This window comes from Phaethon aethereus (assembly GCF_964289735.1).
Source record: "Phaethon aethereus genome assembly, chromosome: 1".
In the NCBI taxonomy this organism is placed as follows: domain Eukaryota; kingdom Metazoa; phylum Chordata; class Aves; order Phaethontiformes; family Phaethontidae; genus Phaethon; species Phaethon aethereus.
Genome location: NC_138575.1, coordinates 135,604,515 through 135,630,985, shown reverse-complemented (window position 1 = coordinate 135,630,985; position 26,471 = coordinate 135,604,515). Strand labels below are relative to the sequence as shown.

General features: G+C 39.2%; 1 protein-coding gene across 1 annotated transcript in view; it reads right to left on the bottom strand.

Annotated features, from left to right (window-relative positions):
• Window positions 1-533: 533 nt before the first annotated feature.
• Window positions 534-26,471, bottom strand: part of CTPS2 (CTP synthase 2) — a 70,896-nt gene continuing 44,958 nt past the window's right edge. The window contains exons 13-17 of the mRNA XM_082004973.1: window positions 17,999-18,095; window positions 14,904-14,959; window positions 13,108-13,204; window positions 9,663-9,807; window positions 534-775 (exon numbers count right to left, since the gene is read on the bottom strand). Coding sequence (XP_081861099.1) covers window positions 706-775; window positions 9,663-9,807; window positions 13,108-13,204; window positions 14,904-14,959; window positions 17,999-18,095 — 465 coding nt within the window. The 3' untranslated portion in view covers window positions 534-705. The remainder of the gene's footprint in view (window positions 776-9,662; window positions 9,808-13,107; window positions 13,205-14,903; window positions 14,960-17,998; window positions 18,096-26,471) is intronic.

The window sequence follows — 26,471 nt, the reverse complement described above, 5'->3', positions numbered from 1 at the left end:
CACAACTCTGATGAATCTGTGTAAGAAAAATAAAGCAAGACTAAGATTCAAGCCCAGATCCTGCAAAAGTCAGGTGGCCCACAGGAAGTATGATCTCCAAACTGAAAGGAAATCTATGGCTACCATGTTTACAGGTGAAAAAAACAACCAACTCAACATCACTTTGGCAAAGCCTATGGCAAAAAAAGCTACGATTTTATAGAACTTGTTTGTATCTCTATCACTCCGCAGCTTAAATCCAAGTATTTTTCTTGGGATGTCTTTGTTGTATCAATGGGTCAAATGCAATTACAGGTGAATCTTAATGCAAAATAAAAAGTCATATCAATATGGTATACTCGAAGTGATCCAAACTTGCAAACTGAAGTAACAAGGAAAGAAAATATAATTTTAAAATGTATTTTCATTGTATCTTCAAACACTAACACAACTTGATTTCGTACAACATCCTACATATAAGCTGTACCCAAAACACTTAGCAGACTTTAATAACTCAATTGCAGAATCCAGCAGCAGAAGAGGAAACCAATTAAGTGCTGCAGGCAAGAAACAAAACATAAGGTCCCAGATGGGATTTGAAACAAAAGGGAGAATCAAGATAACTTTGTCTCCTGTTTTAAGTCTAGAAGAAATAAATGTCATAAAGCATTATCAAAATGATTCAGTTTACCTCATCATCCATTTCTGCGACCTCATACAATCATTTCAGCTTGTTTCTGAATTAGGAAACTCTTTCTCTGGAGAGCTGTCATCGCTGAGGTCACTGTAGCTGTCACTGTTAAAAGCAATACACAGTCAGAAGCATTTAAAACAAAATTTTTATTTCAAACCCTCCAACCCAATGGATGCACCACAAACACTTTCCTCAAATGCAACCCACTTCCAGAAAACTACGTTAAGCTCATGCTCAGTTTTGGTATTTTAAAACGCCTTCCTCTACAGGAATGGGCTTAAGTTTGATGTCTAAGAACTGATGAGAAAAAAATATTCTACCATATAAACAGTATATTCAATTTCTTTTTGCTTGGCTCCTGTACATTCATTCTATAGTTTGCTGGTGCTGTGCGCTTGTGACCATGATGACATGGAGCATAGCAGGTATTCAGAGCAAGACTGAAAGGAATTTCTCCTTTATCATAAAGAAAATTATTGGTTTGACCAAAGAAAAAATTAAGACAACCTTATTTATTCAGAATACTTCAACTTATACTTATATTACAATTCTTGCTCTTCCAGTCAGAACATAAATAATTTTCATTGCACCAAGCAATATCCTGACAGTTTTTCCTGAGGTTCTATCCCCTTCTGCTATTTCCGGAGAGAAGTAGACTGGTTTTCACAGAACAAACTGCCATGCAAGTCATCATTTTATAAGTGGCCAGAACAAGATGACAGTGAAAGACAGGAATCACCACAGTGACTGAGGGAAAGGAGTGCCCACAAACCACATTCTCAGTCAGCTGTGATGTGTATCGAGTTTCCAGGTTTATCTTAACTCCAAATGGACAAACTGCACCTCTTCAAAAGAACCTCCAGCCTCCACTTCCCCATACTACACTTCATTCCTACAGTCTGTTTTCCACATACTTGAATTTCCCAAGATCAGAAGCCAGCAAAGGGACTCCAGGGAACTGACAAGTACATTTGAGCAGCAATAATTCTGGTCAGTTCTGTGATACTTCAGAGAGCAGCTTATGGTCAACACAGTACAGGGGGGGATCTCGGACCTCGTTTGTATGGGTCCACCAGTGCCAGCCTTGGGTACCAACTTACTCTCCAGCCACTGCACGCCTGTCTTGTCTCATCGCACTCAACACATACACCTTCATCCTCCAGCCAACAGGACCTCAGTGACTTCACACTCCCCACCTCTGGGAATGATCTCCCACTGAGCCATCAAGTGCATCATCAGCCCACAACCCACCTAGACCCAGCCTTATCAGTTGATCCACACTGACCGCCTGCTGTGCAATGTTTCAAGGGGAACTATGTAATCCCGCAGCTGGAAATCTTTGATCTAGACTGCACGGTGGAGCAGTGAACAAACTGCACTCCGTTATACTGGTGCTTGTTACTAAGCACTGCTTTGTAGCCTGAATTTCACCCTCTCTTCTTTGGGGAAAAAAAAAATTAAAAAAATCAAAGAGTAATTAAAAACACAGTCATTTTAATAGACTGGGACAGGAGGACTGGCATCAACAGTCATCTCATTTAATTTCTACCTCTGACTGCTAGGAAAGCATCCCACGGTTAGAGCAAATCACTGTACCAAATTCTGTACAAGACAGAGTAGAAATTCCAACTGTTCTAGCAATTATTAAGACTTTGCCTACAGCATTCTGCCTTTCTTCACATGACACACATGTTGTTGATGTGGTTCTTATAAAGAGTGTGTCGTAATCACGCTAGCGAGAAATGCTCAATTTGATCATTTCAACAGCTGGCAAACAATTACCCAGCTCAAGTGAGGAAAGTGTTGTTAACAGTATGATCAAGCATGCCAGATGCACACAGACAAACACAACATCACCGACGTTGTACTTACTTCTTTCTGAAAGTACCCATGGAAACATGGAATAAAAATTCAGTATTATTAAAACAGTTTTGCATTTTCACATCACAGCAGAATAGCAAAAATCGTCCATAGAACAGAGGGTAAAACTGCGATTGCAGAGAGCTGCATAATCTCATGATAGCCCTGGTTTAAGCGCAAAGTCTTCAGAAAACTTTTTTATTTTTAAAGAGCTCTGCTGCCTAGTGGCAGTCACAGCCCAAAAACATATGCCAGAGCTCCATATACATGACAGTATGGGAGACAGATGCTTAAGTGAAAATTCTCAGGGACCAATGAGGTGAGTGGAGAACCACTCAGCTTCATCTCTTGAACACAGTTAGGCATCGATCCCCACACAGCACTCTCATCATCGGTCCTCCTCTACACTCAGTGACATAGGTTTTAGAGGCATTCACCCATAGAAGCAATCACACAATGCTGGATGCTTCCGTCATTTCATTGACTTACCACCTCAACTTCTCAGGCATGTTTCCAGTTTGCAGAAGCTGAGGGTCACTTGGCTAGCCATGAGCCCAGAGGCTAAAACACTTACTCAGCCAATGATAATTTTGTACCTGTTCCCACACTGCCCAATTCAGTACAAGATTTGACTCCACATCTCAGAGAAGGGCTCTTGTCATCACATTCTTGATTTTTGCAGTAGCACCTCAAGGTCTCCCCTACTTTTGGTCTGTTCTGTTGGATGTAAGTCAGCTTTACCTCTAACAGGCAGGCCACAGTGGCAAGAAAGGTAAGGGAAATACCCAGGCAAGGGTCAGTCCTTGGGCTTCAGACTCAGGTAACTGTCAGTCTCGCAGTTTCAGCTGCTTGAATGATATTTTTAAGCACTCCCAGAAGCTGTGGTATCATGTTAACAAGAACAACTTAGGCTCCAAGGAAACCTGAACTTCTTCAAGAGTTTGGCTGCCACTGGACTTGAAAGCAAACAGGGACTCATGAATCTCTGCATATCTGCACCTGGATGTTATAGCTTCAAACAAATGCTGATGTCCGGTTCATTAGATTTACTGTGATATGAATTGTATCCAACTGATGGGTAATCTGAAGAAAAACTCCAGGTGGTATTAACCACAAATGAGTCATCACCTCTCTTCAGAATAAATGTGTACTTCCTTTGAAACTACACTGAGCTGCTACACAGATATTAAACACAAAAACCAAACTAGTATTTTGTGCTCACAGCTGCTAATATTACGTAATCTTACCTATATGTGCTGGCTATGAAAGTGGTGGTGGTAGGAAATCAAATGAGGCCAGCTTTTCCATTATGAAATTATTTTTCACACTAAGCCCTCAACTGAAAAAAATATGCTTACATTTCCTTCAGCAACCTTTCTCTCAGTTTGTGCACAAATTAATTGGATAATTATCTTGAGCAGGAACCTGACACCCACTTCATCTGGTTTGCAATGATTCTTACAACGGTGAATTCCAACAAAAAAGGCCATCACAGCGGTTCTATTCCATCTTTTTATGTCATAGGATCTGGAGTATAAAGATGTGGCCAAGACAAAACCAGAATGAAACTCAGAGTATGCAGTGTTACTGCATCTAGTCAGTCACTTCAGTCTTCAAGATGAAGAATTTTGGTCACTTTGATCCTTACACCTAATCTACCTGTAGTTAATGGAAATACATTCACTGCAAAGTGAAATATACCAACCAGCACCAAGCTGGTATTTCACTTTGCAGTTAACATCAATGTGAAACATCTACTAGTACCTAGCTGGCATTTTACTTTGCATTGAACTACAACATATTTCTCAACTGGAGCAAAGAAAGTATCCTCTGTTGAGAAATTACATAAGGGATTTTGTTTTGTTTTAAAGTTCACTCATCCTCAGGTCCCTGTCTTCTCAAGACATAAGCAATAAAAAGAGTTTCCCCCTGCATGTGTTCCATTCTTACCAAATTCATGTCCATTTCAGATCTCTCTGTTCTTCTGACACAGGTATCATCATACCTCTACTATGCATCATCTAAAGCACGGAACGAGGCAAGATGAGAAGATTCCCTATCAGTATGGCACAGAAGGCAGCCAGTAGCTGGGGCCACATGGCACAAAGCTGGAATGCATCACCTCAGCAACTAATCTCAGCTCCAAAACCACTAGAATTAAGACTGAAGATCAATTTCAAACATATATTTCTCAAACAGCCACTCAAAAGCACCAAACTGCCTACTTTCAATGTTTATATTAAGAAACACAGGCAACTGTAAAATGGGTACTCCTTGAACATTCTGTTTGTTTCATTTGGAAAATCCAGATCAACATTCTTTAAAAATGAGGTATTTGACACAGTTTCAGAAGGACTTTTGCCATCCTTTTTTAATGTATAATCGACAAAAAAGTCCTTTTCCAGAAATGTAAGCAATTTAAACAATTGTTACAGTAATGCTATTCCCTGCAAAGGCAGAAGCAAAGCTAAGTGTATTTCTTCCTCAGTACAAATTAAAGATAAATGTAATTACATTCAGTACAGGCTGTGGCTGTTTAAAACAAACAATTGTTACAGCTTTTGAGAACCTAGTGGAAATAAATCGGTTAATTATTATTATTTATTCCCCCCACAAAAAGCTGAATGATTAAAATTATTATAGTCATTAAAACATTATTTAAAATAAATGCATATTTGATTGTGCAATGGTTATAATTGCAGTCACCCATATTTCTTCACCCATATCATAAAAATTAACATATATTGCTTATTATGATCACCATCATTATATGATCGTATGCTTCCATGAAACATCATTTCATTAAAGACTCTCTCAGCACATACCTAAGACTCCCCAGTTCCAACCTGCTAGACCTCTACACTCACATAACTGGACCTAGGATAATGGTTTTATTAGGACCCAGCATTACAAAAATCACAACCAAGACGCCAGACGTATCTGGGTGTTACAAAAACACTCAGCCGAGTTTCATGCACGGAATTCAATTCATACAGCTTTAGACATCTTCATCTGAGATAGTTACCACCAGCTAGACCACGTTAGTGCAGTAAGCACCATATGGGTAAGTCTTCCAAGGTTTTTTTTCTTTATGTACCACTCCTTCTGTCCTCCAGCCACTTTTGTTCTTTGTCTCTGAATGCAACTCATAAGTCATCTTTTATTAATAACCTGCCCAGAGCTTAACAGGTTACTCTGTGTCTAGATGGCATTGGATTGGTGCCTTCCATTAGCATATTTACTAATGACTTGCAAAAATTTCTTTTGGCAGCAGTCCTAGTTGCCCACAGTTTCTCATCTAGGAACATTTCTCACTTCCTACATTTCCTCCCATCTACTGGACATTTGTGTTTAAATTGTTTATCTTTGGCCTGTCACTCTCTTCCTTCAAATAAACAAATAATTTCATTATTTTCAGCTTGGGTTTCTAAATTCTCTATACCTTTTCATGTTATTTTCTTGTTCTGAATAGTGCTTTCTGCTCTTCTTTAAATGATATTATTTGCAAATATCATTAACACACTGTGGCCTACTCCTGCCAGCCATTAATAAAGATGTTGGTTGAGGAGAAAGAAGAAATAAAGCTTGCTGATGCTAAATTTGCTATGGGGGAAGAAAAGAAAAAAAAGCGTAATATGGCTTTATTGTACATAACTGGTTTTGCAATCCATATGACACTGTTCCCAAAGATAAGCCAGTTCTTGTTACTTTTTCCAAGTGACATTCCGTAAGACTCAGTAAAAGCCAACATTACAGCTGAAGTTCCCCTCTTCATCCATTAGTTTTCTATTAAAAGCTTTTGTTTTCTCTTAAAAAGCAGCATATTTGTGGGTATTGTACACTTTCTGAGCATCTCCTGTGGTTTTAGTGCTATCTGTACTTTAAAATGAAACATGTAAACTGGCAGCCTCTCACCTTCCTCAGCTCCTTATGAAATGGCGACTTCAGTATTTTCATGGAAAGACTTGCAAGAGGTCATAATTTAAAAGCATTCACAAGGAAATGAAGTGCATAGCTTTGATGGTTAGGCACTCATGCCATAAAGCACAAGAGGCTGAAACCACAAAGGCAACTTAGATGCCCAACTACCACTTCAGGTAACTAAGTAATAACTCATCACTGAGTTACTCCAATCCTTTGCTTAGTTCTTGACCATCTTTGTACACACCAAAGCTCCTGGGAACTAAGTTTACCCCAGAGGATGCATTCCAGTCTGAAACTAGGTATGCTCATGCCTATGTGTAAGCATTCTCAGACTGTCTACGAGACTAGGCCTCAAAAAATTTAAGAGAAGGTTTATTCACTCTTATTTATTTAGGGCACTCTCCTGGGAGGTGTGATGCATCTTTAAATTTACTGTTTGCTTTGCATAGAAGCTAGGGCTTCTGTCCAGGTGTCAGATGTTCTAAAATTGCATCCCAATTATGGGGCTCTTAAATGTTCTGGGGTAACGATTTCCCATGAAGAATCTCATGCTGAAATAAGCATTTCCTTTTGATGCAGGACTTCATCATTAACTCTCTTTTTAGTGTTTTTAATAGCCTACTGAACTTGCTGGCTTCCACAAATTCTCTTCCAGGTTACATCTTTGCTCTAGTCAACAGCATGACTACAATTCATATAGGCAGTGCTGGACTAGGTGTGCAGAAAATCCTCTCCTCAGATTTGTTTCAGTCTTGTTATGACATGCCTTAGCTTTACTGCTCAATGAAATCACTAGCAGGTGGATATGTTAATATGAGTGGGTGTGCTGTAATTGGCACTGAAATTTCCTCCTGAACATTCTTCCCTGCAATGTACTCCTCTTTTAGCTTCAAAATGTTTTTCTATTCCAATGTTCTTTCTCAAGACAGAGGGGTTTGCTTGATTGCTGTGTAACTAGGTGTCCTAGTTTCAGCCAGGGTAGAGTTAATTTTCTTCATAGAAGCTAGCATGAGGCTATGTTTTGGATTTGGGATGAGAAAAATGTTGATAAGGTGCTGATGTTTTGAGTTGTTGCTAAGTACTCAAGGACAGTCCAGCTTCTCATGCTGGCCTGCAGCGAGCAGGCTGGGGGTGCCTGGGGAGCTGGGAGGGGACACAGCTGGGACAGCTGACCCAGGCTGGCCAAAGAGTTATTCCATACCATATAACGTCATGCTCAGTATATAAAGCTGGGACAAAGAAGAAGGAAGTGGTGGAGGGACGTTCGGAGTTATGGCGTCTGTCTTCCCAAGAAACCATTACGAGTGACGGAGCCCTGCTTCCCTGGAGATGGCTGAACACCTGCCTGCCCATGGGGAGTAGTGAACAAATTCCTTATTTTGCTTTCCTTGCGTGCGCGGCTTTTGCTTTACTTATTAAACTGTCTTTATCTCAAACCATGAGTTTCTCACTTTTACTCTTCCGATTCTCTCCCCCATCCCACCGTGGGGGAGTGAGCGAGCGGCTGCGTGGTGCTTAGTTGCTGGCTGGGGCTAAACCACGACACTAGGTAAATAGTAACATTTGTATTTTTATATATAAAGTTTTAGGGGATTGAATTTTTGTCCTTGCTAAATGTTTACGTGTTGGCTGGAGTTTATTGTATGAACATGAAGAAAAAGAATTGAGTATACTTTTAATTTATTATGTATTAATTCAAATAAGTGTAAGCGTGGCACATTCAGTAATTGCTGAAACTTAAATTCAAGGTTAGAAAACATATTGCTATATTGCTAAAGGGATTTAAATTTAAATTAGCAGGGCACATGCAGATCATTCATTCAAAACCAGTAATTTTTCTTTATCTCAGAGAAAAAAATAGGTATACTTATGGGAGGAAGCAGTAAGAGAAAGGGTATTGGGACCCGCAAAACAAGATGAACTGTGAGGCAGAAAGTGCACACAAGAGGAAAAGCCTGAAGATCATTTGGCTTGAAGACTCCCCTCCTGCCAAGCACCACAAAAATGTGACCTGTGTAATACACTGGCACAAATTTTAAAAGGTCGATAATGTTATGACCACTAATAACAATGACAGGGTAAGGTAATAAGTGTATTTCAATCAAGCTGTAGTTTACAGATCAAAAAGAAATTCCCTCCGTATGTACATCATTGCACAATTGGCCAGGGTGAGCAAAGATGAAGTGCATTTATGAGAGACAACTGATACCTGTAAGGAGCATGGTACCAAAATAGATTGATCTGGACTGGCTTGGCTATTTTCCATTACTACTGAAACCCGCATAAAATTTCTATTTCTTGCTTAAGCAAAGGACCTAATTTTAAGAATAGAAAGCAATGCTCAACAAAAAACAAAAACAAAGGAACAAAAAAACCCCTAGCAATTTTGGTGCCTTGTTTAGAGGAAAAGCCAGTAAGCCAGGTTTGAATCTGTTCTGTGCTATTATTCAGTCAGTCTGTGAACTTTTTTAAATCTTTTTTAAATTTTTGTTATTGTACCCTAGGCTTCCTCTGACCTCTTTATTATTGTTATTGTAGTGAAATTGTAACTGTTATTAATATCATTCAAATAAACAAGAAGGAGTTAACACTGGCTAAAATCTATTGTTACATTCAACAAACAAAAAAACTCATGTGTCCAAGGCAACTGGGACAAAGGATTTTAGTTTGGCTGAACTATACAGTTTTGATCTAGGTCCAAACCCTCCCATAAGTCTAAAGATATCCCAACTGTTTTGTTTCAAGCCTGTCTCTGCTAGATGGTATTAATTATTTAGCTACTGCAAAATAAAATCAGTGTTTTCTTTTTTGTTACTATCATCATTCAAATACAAGTAGGTAAGAACTTCATTTCATTGCTTGATCCTCTAATAAATCTCTTTCCTTGTGAAACAGCTGTTAATGAAAGTTAACAAAGGAGGCCACTAACTTCATGTGAATTTACTAAAGGTTTTTTACTTCTTTCTGGTTATAATGTATGGATCTGGCTTTAGCCCTAATAGCCTCTGAAAAGGAGGAAGTCAGGAACTGTGCTTACTTCTTACAGATACTTTTACATCGCAGTTTATGTTAGGCATGCACAGGAACAAGTAAATCAATACATGAAGAACTCCTTTTCCCCTTCTGGACTTCTGAATTGAAGGACAGGACAGTCCCTCCAAAAATGTGACTGTCAAACTGCAGGCAGGTAAATAAGAAAGATTACCTGGGAGACAATTTACATCCACGTTGCAAGTATGCATTGAGTGTCCCAGTTGCTGCTAGCAACAGTCCAAGGTATGGAGGTGAAGGTTTCATAGGTCTTGAGGAAAACTCTGGGTGGAACTGAACTCCCACAAAGTATGGGTGATCTACAAGATAGATGTCAAAGAAAATTATAAGATATAGGAAGAAGACAGTAGAACAACAGTTAGGAAAAAAGGTTTATTGAAGATTTCATACAGGAGTCCAGAAGCCAGATCAGTAGGTGTGAATTTAAGGGTGAGGCAGCAGGAACCTTAACTTTTTCCAGGAAAAGCAACTTACAACAGAGGCAGAAGGTTAATAAGGTGAATTAAGGAAAAATCATCCTGTGATTCAACTTTAATGTGCACAATGATGCAATTAAAAACTGAATAATAAACCTGTACTGACATGTAAGGGGGCGGGGAGGGGAAACAATCACAAAGTCTACAATGTATCATGTTATTTTCATAGTATTTTGGTTTCCAATGTGTATTTATGTATATATATTCAGAACATGTACCGATACATATCTGAGGGAGAAATAAAACAGTACCTAAAAGACCAAGCATTACCATATAGCAACTGTTTACACACTAAGAGATAGATATGAAAGCAACATCCATAGAAAACTGGAGAAAACAAGCTTCAAATAATTGGGCCTGGAAGGGTTCTCTTGGGACATTAAGTCCAGTCTCCTGTTACAGAATGCAGCTACATCATGTAGTCTCACGTGCAAAGGGTCAAGGCTCTGCCATAACACCCCCTAAGTTTTTTTGCTCCCACTAGAAATCTCTTCTGATACTCTCTCCTTCTGTTTTGAAACTTTTTCCTAATACACAGGCCATCTTTGTTACAACCAGCTTATAACCATTCCTTATGGTGCTCTTCTTTCCTGCTGTTTGTCCTGTGTGATTAAGGATGACAATATCACCACCATTCAATTCCACCTGCTAAGCTAAACAAGCCATGCTGCTTCATTTTGTCTTAAATCTTCAGCTTCCTACTCAAAGCACCTCTTTAATTACTGCTTCTGCTTGCCTTCTGTCTTCTTCAAAAGGATAAGGAAGGAACAGTATTTTCGTACACTTCTATGCCTACTTCTAGAGCCAGGACACAGGATGAAATTAACCACAGACCTCTTCTGGTTCAACAATTTCCAAAACAATCCCAAACATTGAAGGAACTTCTCTGCAGTACAGAATAAGTGATAACAAGAAAACTGGGGTTTTGTTCTATGAAGATAAACTATATGATCTAGTACACTGCTCTTCTTTCTGCTGCTGTCTTAAAGAGAATCCGGATCCTAAATTTATCCCATAACTTCTTTCTCTCTAGCATGCAATTTAGTTCTTTAAAGCTGTAGAACAAGAAAAAGCATCAAATATTTCCTGTGAGGACATTTTTCTTAAAGCTCTGCCTAAGCTATCTAGTGTACTGTTATTTCTGTGCTTCCACTCCAACCCACACTCCTCCCTACGATGATTGTTTTTCTTTAGTAATCAGAGTCTTCTTGCAGCCCATTGTGAAATAATTCCAGGTTTTACTGCTGCTTTTATTCTTTTCACAGTAACATGCAATTTAAAAATCCTGCCTGATTTATTTCACAATGCTTTTCTATAGAAGTTGTTTCATGCAGGGCAAACAGAATAGCCTCCCAATACCAGCATGCATAACAGAGGTAATCTATCAGGAACATACTAAGCAAAGAACACCATGACAATTAGTAGTTTATAAATTCACATGTATCCTTTGCTCTCAGATTACTCTCTATGGTGCAGTTGCATGACACTGTAAGTAGGTGTCTATATTCAAACCATGGTTCAAACATACAGCACTGTTCTTCAACATACCATGGAGTATAAAATTAATTCTCAGGAGCATCATGTCACAAATAGCACTCCATAGGACGAAAATGTATTCTTATGGTAAATTTCTGTTTCTGTGCATGGAGTTTATCTTGACCAGTGGCAATTAGGCACCACATAAGAAAATGAAAAAAAATCTTGTAAGGTAGGCTGCATCTTCAGGTGCCTGATATTTACCTAGCCAACAGTGACTTAACAGCAAGGAGTTAATCGAGGAATCAAGCAAAATCAAAGGGATTGTTTCTAAGAGCTGCTCTGTGTAGCATTCAACAAACATATGCAGTGTAGCTCCTTTTTATTTCAGAACCTTTTAGAAAAGACATCAAGTCTTACTTGGTAAAGTAGTCCAAATCCACCAGATTTCCACACTATCAAACCGTCATCTATCTGAATCACTTCTGTGAAAGAAAGCTGCTTGCTTTCTATTTGATTTTTATACTTTTTTCTATGATTCTAAACAGAGCGTAACTGAAGGAGACACAAACTGATTGGAAGATACCTTGGGAGGTCTCTAGTCTCACCTCCTGTTCAAAGCAGGGTCAAGTTCAAAGTTAAATCAGGTTGCTAACAGCTTTGTCTAGTCAAGTGTTGAAGGTGTCTACCTGCAAGGATGGAGATCTCACAGCCTCTCTAGGTAATATATTCCAGTGATGTTTCATACTTCAGCTATATTGCACGTATACATATTTCATATACTCAAGCAAACTGAACATAGTTATTGGGACCTGAATAAGAATATTTGAAGGTGCTTAAGGAGCAGGCCAATGTCATCGTGAAGCTGGTTTTTACCTTTAAAAGGCCAAGGTTTACAAATGAGAGGTCCCTGATGACTGGAAAAAGGCAGTCACCATGCCCTTCTTCAAGAAAGGCAAAAAGAAGGATCCAAGGAACTATAGGACAGTCAGCCTTACCTCAGTTTATGGCAAGATTATGGAACAAATCCTCCTCCAAGGCATTTCCAGACACATGAAGGACAGGAAGACAATTGGGCACAAGTAGCCTTCCTTTATCCTGACTTTAGCAAGGCTTTTGATATTGTTTCCTAGCATCCAATTTGGGAGCTATAGACTATGGGTAGACTATAAAGTGTGTTAAAAAATAGCTGGACTGCTGAGTTCAAAGAGTAATGGTGAGTGGTTTGAAGTCCAACCAATAGCATACTCAGAGATATTCTAAACTTGACTGACAGGGCTCTCAACAACCTGATCTATATTTGAAGGTAGCCCTGTGCTGAAGCAGAGGGTTGGAATACATTACCTCCCAAATAATTTTATAATTCCACAAAGCCAAATTCCACTGAGCTAGAATTATGACCTTTTGGAAAAGGAGCATGTCTCTCCCTGATAATTAGATACACACACAATCCTTGAGAAGCATAAGACTGGCTCCTAACATCCTCTGAATCTTCACCTGTTGTAATAAACAGGTGAAGTCAACAGGTATTCCCCAACATGATCTTGGCTGTTATGATAGCTAAGTATTGTGCCTACATATCATTTAACAACCTATAGTTTACATAGTTTTAATAGATGCAGAAAGTACTACAGACAAGACACTCACTCTCCAGTTCAATAATTTCCATTCTGTTCCCTTCTGTATCATGGCCAACAAATTTCAAACCTTTCTCTTCAAAGCAGTGAGTCAATTCTGGGTTCACCTGAAATATTGAAAGTAATAATAATTTTAGTTCTATGTATTTTTCCATTTAACAAACAGTAGCAGTTAATTACAATATTTTTAGTATGCATACAAGAACGAAAAGAATTGAGAAAAGAGTTGGGAACTTTTGCTTTCTTGTTTTAACAGCTCACTGATATAAATTTGTAAAAGTGGGCATGCTTATTTAAGAATAGATGAATCAGTAAATTTAAAATTTACTACATAACATTCAAAAGATTAACACCGAGGTCTCTTCTGCTTGCTGTCCTCCTGATTCTGAGCAGTTTGCATTCCTCGTTTTTTTTAAACAGCCCACTAAGGCAGGGGTAAAGACTGACCTCCTCGTTGAACACTGCATTCCAGTAGTTATGACACAAGCTGTGGTTCAGCTCCTCCTTGAAAGTGAGGAGGTCTGCAGTGAGCCATTTCATTTCCTTGGTGATGTTCTAACTGCTCAGTTAATATTCAAACTCTGAGCACCTTTACCACCATCACATTCTCGTCACAGCCTTTTAGGGTATCTTAACATAGTCTGAATCAGTTTGCAGCATGCACACATCTCATACCTCAGGCCCCTCTGGAGATACTGATGGAGTCAGGTCCCTTTTGAACTATCTCAGAGACAACTCTAGGAGTCCAGCCCTTGCCTGTCTCCTTGAATGATTCTATGATGGTGTTTTGAATGTACACAAACACCTTTGCTCAGATGTTCTCAACCAGAGGAGTGGACCTATACAAGGGGCCTATAGAGTTGGACGGTAGGAAGAAAGCGATCTGAATTGGCCTTCGAGTTGCAGATGCCTGAAGTCTGCCAACATTTAGACTGTGAAAGGATGTGCACTACCTGAACATAATCTAAGCCTTTGAATAAGCCATATTAGCCAAGAAGCAATTAATTTAAGGATTATAAGTTTTTACCTTTCAAATACTTCACAGGAAGTCAAGTCAGGTAATCTCTCACATCACTCTCCAAGACCATTTTGCTAAGACACCGCACCATTTCTACCACAGAAAGAGTACACTACATTATTGTCCTCCATTGAACACTTGGAAGAACACCTCTGCAATACTGTGTCTAGTTTCAGACCCCTCAGTACAAGAAAGATTGACAAAATACTAGGAGTCTACAGGAGGTCCAACCAGGATGGTTGCAGGGCAGGACCACATACAACAGAGGAGGAGATACTGGATGACCTGGATTTGTTCAGCCTGGAGAAGAGAAGGCAAAGAGTAGACCTCGTTGCTGACTTCAAGTATCTAACAGGATGGTATGAAGACAGAGCCAGACCCTGCTCAGAGATGCACAGCACAAGACTGAAATATAAAAGACAAACTGCCCAAGGAGATCTATTAGATATAAGGGAAAAAAGTGTTCACAATGAAGTGGCTAAGTGTTGCAACAGACTGTCAAAAGATGTTGTGGAATCTTTCTTCAGAGAGATTCAAAACTAGATGGGACAAAACCCTGAGCAGCCTGATCTAATTTTGAAGTTGGCTCAGCTCCAAACTGGGAGCTGGACAAGAAGATTTACAGAGGTTCCTTTTGATCTAAATTATACTATCTAACCATTACTAAATTTTGGGTTATGTTTATGTAAGAAATCTCCCATTGGCTTTAAGGAGAATTGTGCCTACCAAGAGAAACAGAATTTGCTTAAGCTTTAACTTTTGAGCACAAAGACATTAGCAGTGCTTACCTCATATCTGTGCCTGTGTCGCTCCTCTACAAATGCTTCATCACCATACAGTTTCCCTGAATATACAGCAAAAAAGAAATTAATGCTAATGTGTTGCTTTAATAGTTGTTACAACTAATTCTTGTAATTTAAACCTCAAAAAAATTTCACATGTAAGACATACCAGGACACTATTCATCTCACTCCAGCTTTCTGTTTTTCTGAGTGATGACTAGTTTCTTTTCATTTACTATTACCTGAGTTTATTAAGGATTCATATTCAACATTCCTTGACTAGAAATAGCTTAGGTAGACTAGAGTCTGAAGACCATGCTTAAACTAATTTAAATCGTAAAGCCCAAAATAAAATAAAAAATGGTTGAGTGAACAAGCAACATAAAATCCCTTCAGGGTTTTACAACAACAGTATGCAAAAGGTGCAGTGAAGGAAGCCTTTTAGTAGCATCTGTTCCATTTTCATAGATTACGCATGGCAGCTGGCATAATACCTCCAATGACAAACAAAGAATATTGTTTTCCTCTGTTCTCCTGATCTCATTACCCAAACGACTCTTGCAGTCCTCTGAGCCTAATCTGGAAGACTCTACATTGCAGAGCAACAAGCAGTAAGTTAGAGAGGTATGCAGTAAACCAGAATTTAATCATATCTCTCATAGGCACAGCTCAAATTTTGCTCTCAATTTATCCTAGTGTTATTGGGATTACTACCTCATTTAGGGGATGGTACAAGAACTGGACTGCCAAGAAGATCTCAAAAAATTGTAGAGTGATAGTACTGCAGTTTTACAAAAAGTGGTATATGTCTTAATTTTAAGGAACCGCCTTTTCAAAACCACCATTTCTATTCAAGTTGTAAAGCATTAGAAACAGGAATCAGATTTCCTGAGTAAACTACAAGTGCCTTCTATACTGGTCAAGCGTTACAACACATGTTAATTTTTATTAACTTTTCCAAGGAATATTCAGGCCACAGGACAGCTTGCATATTGTGATATGCATATCTATATCACACCTAGGCAAAGTATCACCCAGGTCAGTCAGATCACTAGCACAGGCATTCTCTAGAAAGGCAGATATTTCATTAAATGTGCACATGTATTACACTTTCGTCTTCTGCTGAAGTAGATGTTAAAAAAAAAAAAAAAAAGGAGGATACATTCCACAAGTTCAACATAGCTACCTAATAGTAATAGCTCAGACAAATGTCAGGGGCAGGACAATATAAGAAATATGCCCATATTTATCAGTGGACAAGAAACCACTTTTTAAACATTTTGAGCATCACTTACATTACCACTGTATAACAGGCTGATTAATAGGAGACTTAAGTATTACGTCAATTTTAAAATACATGTAGATCAAATTAAATCATTTCTTCTATCTTCCGGTTGCTTTTATTTTGCCTTTTGAAACATCCTGTTACAGCACATAATTTTCCTTTCCTACAACAAATAATTTGCTTTCCCAAAACAAGACTGTTTCCAGGGCTGAGCTAGGCCTAGGGCAGTGCCAGATCAGAGACTGGAGTTAAGTAGGGCCTGGCTATAATTAGGATACAAACTATCAAACGTTGTCAAGACAAGGTGAAGACTAAGGCAGCGATACCAGATGATGTTTAAGGCTGAGGTGTACTGGCCATCCTAGGGAATGACAAGCAATATTTAGGCCTGGCAAGAGCATAATGGGTAGGAGTTTGTGTTAGTTCTACCAAAAAGCGTCAAGGGTAGAATAGGAAGCCCTGGTTTCAGACTCCATCATTTATATGTTCTACCAACTCATAAGGAAAATTGGAAGAAAACTTGAGAAAGAATATATTCCTTGCACTCTGATCTTCCCAAGAAAACAATTAATTAAATCACCAGAAAATATATTTCAGTTATCTCAACGGTCTCCTCACTGTTTATTTAAAGCAGTGTAAAAGATGGGACCCTGAGCTTTTCACACGGACTTCCAGATGTGTCTCATTTCTTCCTTATCATTCTAATCCTGGGTAAATGTTTACGGAAACAGGATCAGAGTGAATGAGCTGAGGGAAGCTGTCACCCAACTGCTTGCTTGAGGTTGTAGTCCTTTAACAAAATGGGCTTTGGCATTTTTAATATCTTCATCAATGACACAGAAAGTGGGATCGAATGCACCCTCAGCAAGTTTGCAGACAACACCAAGCTGAGCAGTGCGGTTGACATGCCTGAGGGACGGGATGCCATCCAGAGGGACCTGGACAAGCTTGAGGAATGGGCCTATGTGAACCTCCTGAGGTTCACCAAGGCCAAGTGCAAGGTCCTGCACCTGGTTGGGGCAACATACTGATAATATCAGTACAGGTTGAGGGATGAAGGGATTGAGAGCAGCCCTGTCAAGAAAGACTTGGGGGTACTGGTGGATGAAAAGCTGGACAGGAGCCGGCAATGTGTACTCACAGCCCAGAAGGCCAACCATATCCTGGGCTGCATCCAAAGAAGCCTGGCCAGCAGGTCAAGGGAGGTGGTTCTGCCCCTCTCCTGTGCTCTGGTGAGACCCTGTGTCCGGCTCTGGAGCCCTCAGCACAGCAGAGACATGGACCTTCTGGTGCAGGTCCAGAGGAGGGCGACAGAAATGATCAGAGGGCTGGAACACCTCTCCTGTGAGGACAGGCTGAGGGAGTTGGGATTGTTCAGCCTGGAGAAGGCTCCAGGGAGATCTTATTGCACCCTTCCAGTACTTAAAGGGGGCTTCTAAGAAAGATGGGGACAGACTTGTTAGCAGGGTCTGTTGCAAATAGGACAAGGGGCAATGGTTTTAAACTAGAAGAGGGTAGATTCAGACTAGATAGAAGGAAGAAAATTTTCACAATGAGGGTGATGAAACACTGGCAGAGTTTTACCAGAGAGGTGGTAGATGCCCCATGCCTGGCAACATTCCAGGTCATGTTGGACGGGGGTCTGAGCAACCTGATCTAGTTGATGATGTCCCTGCTCACTGCCGGTGGGTTGGACTAGATGACCTTTGAAGGTCCCTTCCAACCCAAACTATTCCATGATTCTGTGATTTTTGCTTTGCCATGTTACAGACTTCCTATCCAAAAGGCTATTTGTAAGAGTAGAAACATAACTTACTTAAAACAGAATTTTGTGTTTTGAAAACAGTCCTCCTCTTCCCCAGTCTCATTGTTCCACCCATATCTCCAGGATTGTGTTCTGGCATGTCAATAACCTGTACAGAAAAAATGTTTAAACATTGTTTCATCCAACAAAGAAAAAAACATATAAATGCAACAATTGCATAACAGGCTGCATAGATTTATAAATGGCAACATCATTTATTTTTTCCTCCAAGCATTCCCAATTATGACTTCTCCTTGGTTTTCCTCATGCTTTGTTCTCAGTATTGGCACTTTATTAATAGACTGATAATATTAACTAATTGGTGTGAAATTTTTTCATTTAATGTTAAGAGCAACAAAAGCAATTTATTAATTCCTTAATTTGATTTTTGGGGTGGAAAAAAACCTTTCTTTAAAAAAAATATCAACAGGATAATTCTGCCAAAAGCTATTCTTGGTGCTGTATGAGTACATAGATTTTTACAAACTGATAAATTCATAGATTAAAAAAAAACACCAAGTGATAAAGATACCCTCTCTGAAAAAGCGAGTCCTTGAACCACACATGATAAAGGCTGAAAGATTATCCTGGCTAAATATTCCTGTACACTAGGCCACTATACTGTTTTTTATACACAAAGTTCTGTCTTACACTGAAGAGGCAGAAACAGCTGTCTTCTCAAGACAGCAGAAGTCCTCTTTTTTGGGAAGTAGGGAGGAGAGAGAGAGCATGGAGCAGTGGAGGGAAAAGAGGGCACTTGTGACAAGACTATAATCGAAAGTTGTAAAAGCAGAGTACTAAAAGAGGTGACTCCAACATGTGTTTGCTATTTCAGATTATGTATGTAACTAATTTGCCACAAGAAGCAAACTGAAAAACCTCCCCCCCTAATTCACCTTTAGTAAAGGGTTTCCTAGATTGCCTAGGAATCCACAAAATACTGAGTTGCCTTGTATGAAGAATAAGCTATTAAAAGTAACATTTAGAGAATATACAAATATTGGTTTCAAGGAGTAAAGCAGGTGGGTCAAATGGCTGCTATGTGGGTCAAGTGGAATCCAGGATGGTGGGATTCAGGGGATGTTAGGAAACCACAGCTTAGTGGTAGAAGTGCATTTAATTTTGCTTAGTTTGAAGAATCCCACAATCATGTTTAGAGGAAGTCTGCCTCAGAGAAGTAAGAGAGTTCAAAACTGTAGAAATACATGAGCTGAAACTATGACCTATGTACTTGTATTCACAGACATACAGTCAGTGAGGAATGTAATTGACAAAGAAAGGTTCTAAAAATACAAATATTCATACATATGGGTAATCTAGAATTGGATTTTTATTAACCTTAATTTGCCCTCGGGAGTAATGAAAACAATTTCTGATGATACACTTCATAAAGTGAAGTTATTCAATTTAGAAGGGATGGTGGAAAGTGCTTAGCCTTTGGCCTTGTGCCAATGCATTTCAGATTTCAGATGTGCAATTATCTTTGTGTAACCTTATACCTTCAAAATGTTATTTATAAACTATATACTCATTATAAAATGTCACGAGCAGGAGTTGTGATCAAACAAATGGGGTATTACAAGTCCTCTAATTACCTCCCAAATAAGCACATTCAGGTAAAAAAAAAAACAACAACAAAAAAATTAAATAATCATTCATAGAATCCTTAGTACTTCAAAAAACCATGAGATTATCTGCTTTTACTTTCTTTCCTTCCATTTACTTTCACTTTTTTCCTGAAGTAGTGGCCACAAAAAACCACAGGACATCAGAAGCAGTTAGAATGTATACATCAGTCTGTGCGTATATGTCCAACACTCTGACCCTCTGAAATCAAACGCCAGCTTTCCATGAGGTGTTATTTACTTGCCTACATCCATACTATAGATAACCTCAAAGTTGTGCTCCTGACTCTTGGCAAATGGAGATGAAGTGGCAACAAGCAGCTATCAAATACTTCAAGTATATGCTTCTCTTCCAACTACAGAAATTTCACCTTAACGGCTGTATAACAAATAGCTGCCGTTGACAAGAAAACAAATGAGGGTTTTATTTGTTTGTTTTTTTAAGTTTGGGGGTTGAAGCTGAGATTAGGCATTCCTTCATTCTCAAAAGTGTATCAAGCACCTAAATCCTGTCCTCTAACCTCAGCTTTAGATTTTTCTTCCTAAATATTTGGGGCAGGTTGTTTTGGTCAACTTTGCTAACTGAATCATGGTAGTACCTAGGTATTGGGGGTCCTCCTCACCTTCTCAGAAAAGATTAGATTTCACTATTTTCACCTTTCAGTATTTGCTGTGCTAAGATAGTCTCTCTATCAAAACATTTCAAATGTAATGCCATAAATAGAAGCAAGCACGGGGATACAATGAGTGAGATGGTAACTTCTTGAAGGACATTGCTCAGCTCTTAAACTCCTCAATTAAAACACTGGCTCCAAATGAAGTGGACCTGTCTATGCAGTCCATAGCAGATTTTACTAATTGACTGTGCTTAAATGTGTTCTCCAGGAAGACTCAAAAACATCAGTGAGCAAATATATGGTCTCCTGTTTATTAAACAGACCATATCAATTCAAACAGGTTATGGCCACGCTCTCAGCTCTTCCTTTTTTCAGTGGGCAAAAAACAAACACCAGATGCTCATGAGTCCCACTAACGCCCTAGATAACAGCCGGGAAGGAAGGCGGGCTGGGAAAGCACAGCTTCATCTGCTCTGCTGAGAGCTTCTGCCGCCCTTTGGGTCAGAACCCACCATGGGGCTGCAAGCTCCACAAAAATTCCACTGGAGAAATGGCCTTGCAGGGAAGATTCAGGCATTTTTCCCCAATTAATTTTTGTCTTCTAAAAGGCCTGCTTCCTTGTCTCAACAGTTACGTTATTGTGGTCAGGGGCACGTATTCAGAAGAGGATCCAACCCTTAAAACTTTCAGTAATGTCTGCTAAATCCTAATTGAGGTGTCTTTTCAGAAACATTGCATGATACAACTGTTCAATCTTACTTCTATCTGTGGCAGATTTTCTGCCAATATGACAGCTGTATTGAGTTTCAACATCAAGCATCTTACTGCGTGTGTTCATGTTTTGTTATTGATATGTGCATTATAAACCAGCTCTCCATCTTCCCCAGGTCTTTAGGTTTATGATACTAAGAAAATAGACAAGGCTTCAAATATTAGTTTTTGTAGTCAGGTGAGGAAAGGAGCTACTTATGAAGTAATACCTGAGAGCTACTCTGACTCTGACTTCCTTTTTGATATGCTCTGTGGCTCTCATCAGCTTCAGTGACTATCACAGCACAGCCCTCAATGCTTATATATTACATGAGTTTCTCTGCAACAAAGTCTGTGCAAGAAGCTGTCGAAAGCGAAGTGGCACTGCTGCCCTACAGCCCAATGACAGTAATAAGCGTAAGAAAAGCAACTCTTATTATGGAAAATTTTGCCATACTTTACAGAGTTTATTTGATCAGATAAAAGACAAACCTTCAAGTGGTGGGTATTTTGAACAACTGTGCAACCGAACAGATTCTTCAAAGAAGAATCTATGCTTCCTGCCACAGAATAAATCAGCTCTTACTACGCATTAGTTCTCTGAAGAGCAGAGAACAGCATAGAACAACAGGCACCACAAGCAAGAAAAAAGCATCAGTAAGGAGGGTGCAAGAAGACATAAGGCATTAATTAGGTCTTTCCTACCCAAATCTCTGAAAACTGCCAACACTATGGGGATTTTACAAGGATCACGTATTACACACCAGAGCGCCAATATGAAATAAATAATGAATCACTCTGACATAACACAAAGCACATTCTAGATATAAAACAGTCTGATCAGTATTAAATGATGCTACTGATGACTAGTGACCTTACCCATGAACTGCAATCTTCTTTCAGAAATCTACTGCTTGGATTGTATCATTGTTATTAGGAAACATATAAAAGCTAATGAGAAAACCTCTAAAGCCCAGACATTCAACATAGAGCAACCAAGGCCCTGAAAACCCAACACCTTATCATTTTAGTAATCACCCCAGGACCATTAAGTTTCATCTTTGTTTTGCCTCATGTCCTGCAATGCCATTTTGAGAAATACATCTGCCTTGGTTACCTTGGCCAGCAGGATGGGGGTGGTGTCTGTCTGGGTTCTGTTTGGGGTTGGGGTTTTTTTGAGGGGAGGGGAAGATGGGGAGCATTACTTCATTTGAACAACTCATTGATAAATCAGCTTTGGAAGCAGGTTTTTGGGTTTTTCGCCTTTTTACTCTGCCCTTGTCTAGTGAGCAAATGATTTGTCACTGTTGAAAGAAATTACTATACATGTGTCCTGGTTTCAGCCAGGATAGAGCTGGTTTTCTTCACAGAAGCTAGTGTGAGACTGTGTTTTGGATTTGGGATGAGAAAATGTTGATAAGGTGCTGATGGTTTGGGTTGTTGCTAAGCAGTCAAGAACAGTCCAGCTTCTTGTGCTGGCCTGCCAGCAAGAAGGCTGGGGGTGCACGGGGAGCTGGCAGGGAACACAGCCAGGACAGCTGACCCAGACTGGCCAAAGAGATATTCCCTACCATACGACATCATGCCCAGTACATAAACTGGAGTTGGCCGGGGGAGGGAAATTGCTGCTTGTGGACGGGCTGTCGATCGCCGGGTGGTGAGCAATTGCTGTATTGGGCATCACTTGTTCTTGTACATTCCTTTGTTGGCATTATCATTGTTGTTTCTTTCTCTCTTTCTGTCCTATTAAACTGTGTTTATCTCCACCCACGAGGTTTTTTTTTAATAATTCTCTCCCCCGTCCCACTGCGGGAGGGGGAGTGAGTGAGCAGCTGCGTGGTGCTTAGTTGCCGGCTGGGGCTAAACCACGACAACATGTAAGCGCTGATCAAAGCACAGGAGAAGCCCCAATCCTAGAGATTAACTGAACACTGAGAAGAGGCTCTAAGGCACTCAGCACACAAGAAGTGTGCAGAGGGAAAGCTGACAGGAGCAGGGAATACAGTGACAGGTACCAATGCATATTAACTCCTGTTGAACACAGCTATGAAAAAAAACCAGCAACAAACCAACAAGGACTCAACCCAAACTAGAGGAACCCATTCTGTTATTGACTCCTGCATCATTTCGTTGCAGGATTAGTCAGTACTTGCTAGATTCGATCCAATCTGTTTCAATCACGAGTTCATCAGTAAACAAACCCAGCCACCTACAAATGACATGTCTACACTAACATTTTAGAAACAATAGTACAAACATTTTAAAGAAAAAATTGACAGATGCAACACTAAGAGTGGTACTGACAGCTTCCAACTCGGCAAATAAACGAAAAGGACACTCTTTCCCCATTCATTCAAAACTAGGGATTTAATATTTTCTATTACTGAAAGAAGGTGCAAGGATCACATACTTGCCAGAATCCCTCACTCCCTTGTCCCCCAAAGATATCCTCATTCCAAGCAAACCCCATCACTGCCCACCTATCTAAAGCACTCAGCCCTCTAGGATGGAACTAGTTGCCATAAAGCCACTTTCAGGTTTCAGACTACTCAGTGCTTTCTTACTCTCACTGAAGAAATGTTTGTTTTCAAATAGATGACCACCATCACCTATAAAATCAAAGCAGAAATCATCAATAGCTGATTCATGCAGCTACATAGTGATACGAGTAACCAGCTTGAAAAATCCTGTCCTGTACTCTCTTCACTGAACTACAGCATGGTATCCAAATATTCCAACAAATATAAGCTTAAATTTCTTAAACTCTTAAAATCCCATAGCCTGTTACTGTCAACTCTTTTCCAGTTTGGGCAATCCTCTTTTCCAGAGATTTGTTGTTTCTTATTTTAGAAATAAGTAACTGCCCTAGAGCACTTATTTAATTAAAGCCCAAAAAACTCTCTAAAAAGGATTCTGCCTGAATAAGCAGAAATTCTGGTACAGAATATTTTGTAGCATTTTCTTCAGAAAAAGTCATAAAGGGTGGAACTTCTTTTTCAAACAGTGCTTCCTCACTCTTAAGCATAGTGCAGTGAACTGAGAAAGTTAATGGAGATGTTGATACGCAAAGTCCATACAGATATTGCTTAACAGGATTTTAGAACTCATTCTAGTTATTCTAACCACATGTCCCACAGTCAGTTTAAAGACTTATTTCTTGAAGAAATTCCATTCATCTGCCATAAAAATCAGTAACCTCATAGGGAACATGAGGAGAACTAGCAACTGTTTTCCATCCCATTTCCTTAACATAATCAGACCACTTCCAGTGGTTGCAAGTAAATGTGTAAGACTGCCTGGATTACAGCCACTGATTCTTCTCACAGAACTGTGTCACCAGTCATCCTGGTATCCCCTCCATCTTCCACATCTGTCCAGTGGTGATTTGGTACTTGATGATCAGGGACACAGAAACTGAGCCATTTCTTTTAAAAAGGAAGTGAGTGGGAAAAAGTGAGTAGAAAATTATAGATTGCCACATTTTAACTTTTATTCTAGTTGGAAGGTACTTTCATTGTGGTATAAAACTTCCCAGCTAACTTCAGTGCCGAGAAGAAATCCCTGGAAAGGTCCTGGATCCGCTGCAAGACTTCTTTTGAGTAATCTCTCTCAAATGCTAATCAGAACAGCAAGCCACAGCCATTTGTTTCTAATTATTTTTTGGAAGCCCTCCTCCTTTTTCAAGCCCTGCCAAGACAGGTGTGGAGGCACATTTTTCACAAATTTATTGAAATTATGTGTGAACATGCTAAAAAATAACAGTAGGTGCAATGGAAATAAAATACATCTGTGGACTAGTTTATTTATTGAAGATGGAAAAGCATCCTATTGAAAGGATAGCTATTTGAATAGAAAAAAAAAAAGTAAGGTAGTAGTACAATACTGTACTTCGATATTGAAAAAGAGACTGGAAGTTTTCAAGTAAGAGCTCTACTTCCAGAAGAAAGAAAGAAGTGCAAACATTACAGCTTGAAATCCATGTCAGTTGTAAGAATACAAACCTAAACATATCTATATTTTTTGTGGTTTAACTTCTGTTTTAAGAGAAATGGCTTTATTTTGTCTGTGATTCAGCCTGATAAATCATTTTTACATAATCTGAAAACACCTGCTTGACTGAGATTAACAACTTCATGCAGTTTAAGATTATTTCATCAACTAGCTTTAGTTACTGTACATTTGATTAATATATCATTAAATTGAGGTTTTAAACTGAAGGAAGAAAAATATACTATCACATTGCTTGATACTGCCACAAGAAAATGCCTTATTTAGACTTTGGAGTAAATTAATGAAACAGAAATAAAGGATTCTGGCTCCCTAAGTATTTCTGTGCTACAGATACGTAAGAAGCAGCGTAGTATCACTCTTTCCAATTGGGATATCATGCTTCATATCACGCCCAAAGATCAGTGGCAGATGGTGAGCTTTAATGACTGATTGATCTCCTTTCAAAACGGACATCAGAATTTAAAAACTGACATTTCCACATCAAAAAGAGAATTCTCTACTAGCTGAGCTAAATTAGTATCTCTGGTAGGTGAGCATTTTATGAAAATCAGTTGAATAGAAGGAAAAAGAATACACTTGCTCAGAAAAAATTCTCTAATGTTTAACTCTTAACTTCTAATAACAAAAAAACCACAGTACGATCCAAGATCCGAAGTAAAGGCAAAGCAGTGATAAAATATCTTGAAATGTTTTAAAGACACTGCTGAGCAAGCATGTTAAACTTTTACAAGGTATTTTGCAGGTTGTGTATCTTTGAAAAAAATCCCTGTAGACAGTTGTAGACAACTGCGGATAGTTGCGAAAGTGAATGTTACTCTACTCCCATTGCCAAAATCCTGTGCCAACCTAATTCATTAACAAGCAGCTCAGCTGAGTCCACTCTGCAAAACCATACAACCATCCAGCTCATGCCAGCCACTGTAACCTTTAATTGAAGCAATTTGTTCTGATAAGCAAGTTTATTTTCTTTTCAACTCTTCTTTGACATTTAAGCTGTAACTCTGTAGAAAGTAAGAAATGTAGATAAGGCTAGAGTAGTTCTCATACTAATTTACAGTACAGTCATGCTTCTTCCTACCTTCCATCCCCTTTTTCTTTTCTTTGTTTTCATTTTTGCATTTTCTATCCAACACCAGTACACATCTCATCAGCTTCAGAAAACCAAAAGGAATGATATATAGTAATATCATAGCTGAGATTAACTACTTAATTACCTCTGCCAGCCATTTCAGGGATGCTTTGAGTCACATGCTCTACATTACATTTAATACTTTCCCACTTCCACTCAGAAAAGCTTCAGCTGGACAAAGATCATCTTGCCTGGAAGAATCTTAATTCTGGTAGATCTATGACCTACAAACCAAATCTTTTTTATTTCAAGCAGAAACCACAATGTCTTCCTTCTGAGCAGGATCCTTCCCGTCTTGCTTTGTCTGTTCTGCCTCTTCCAAAAACCCGATAAACATCACCATCCAGATCTTA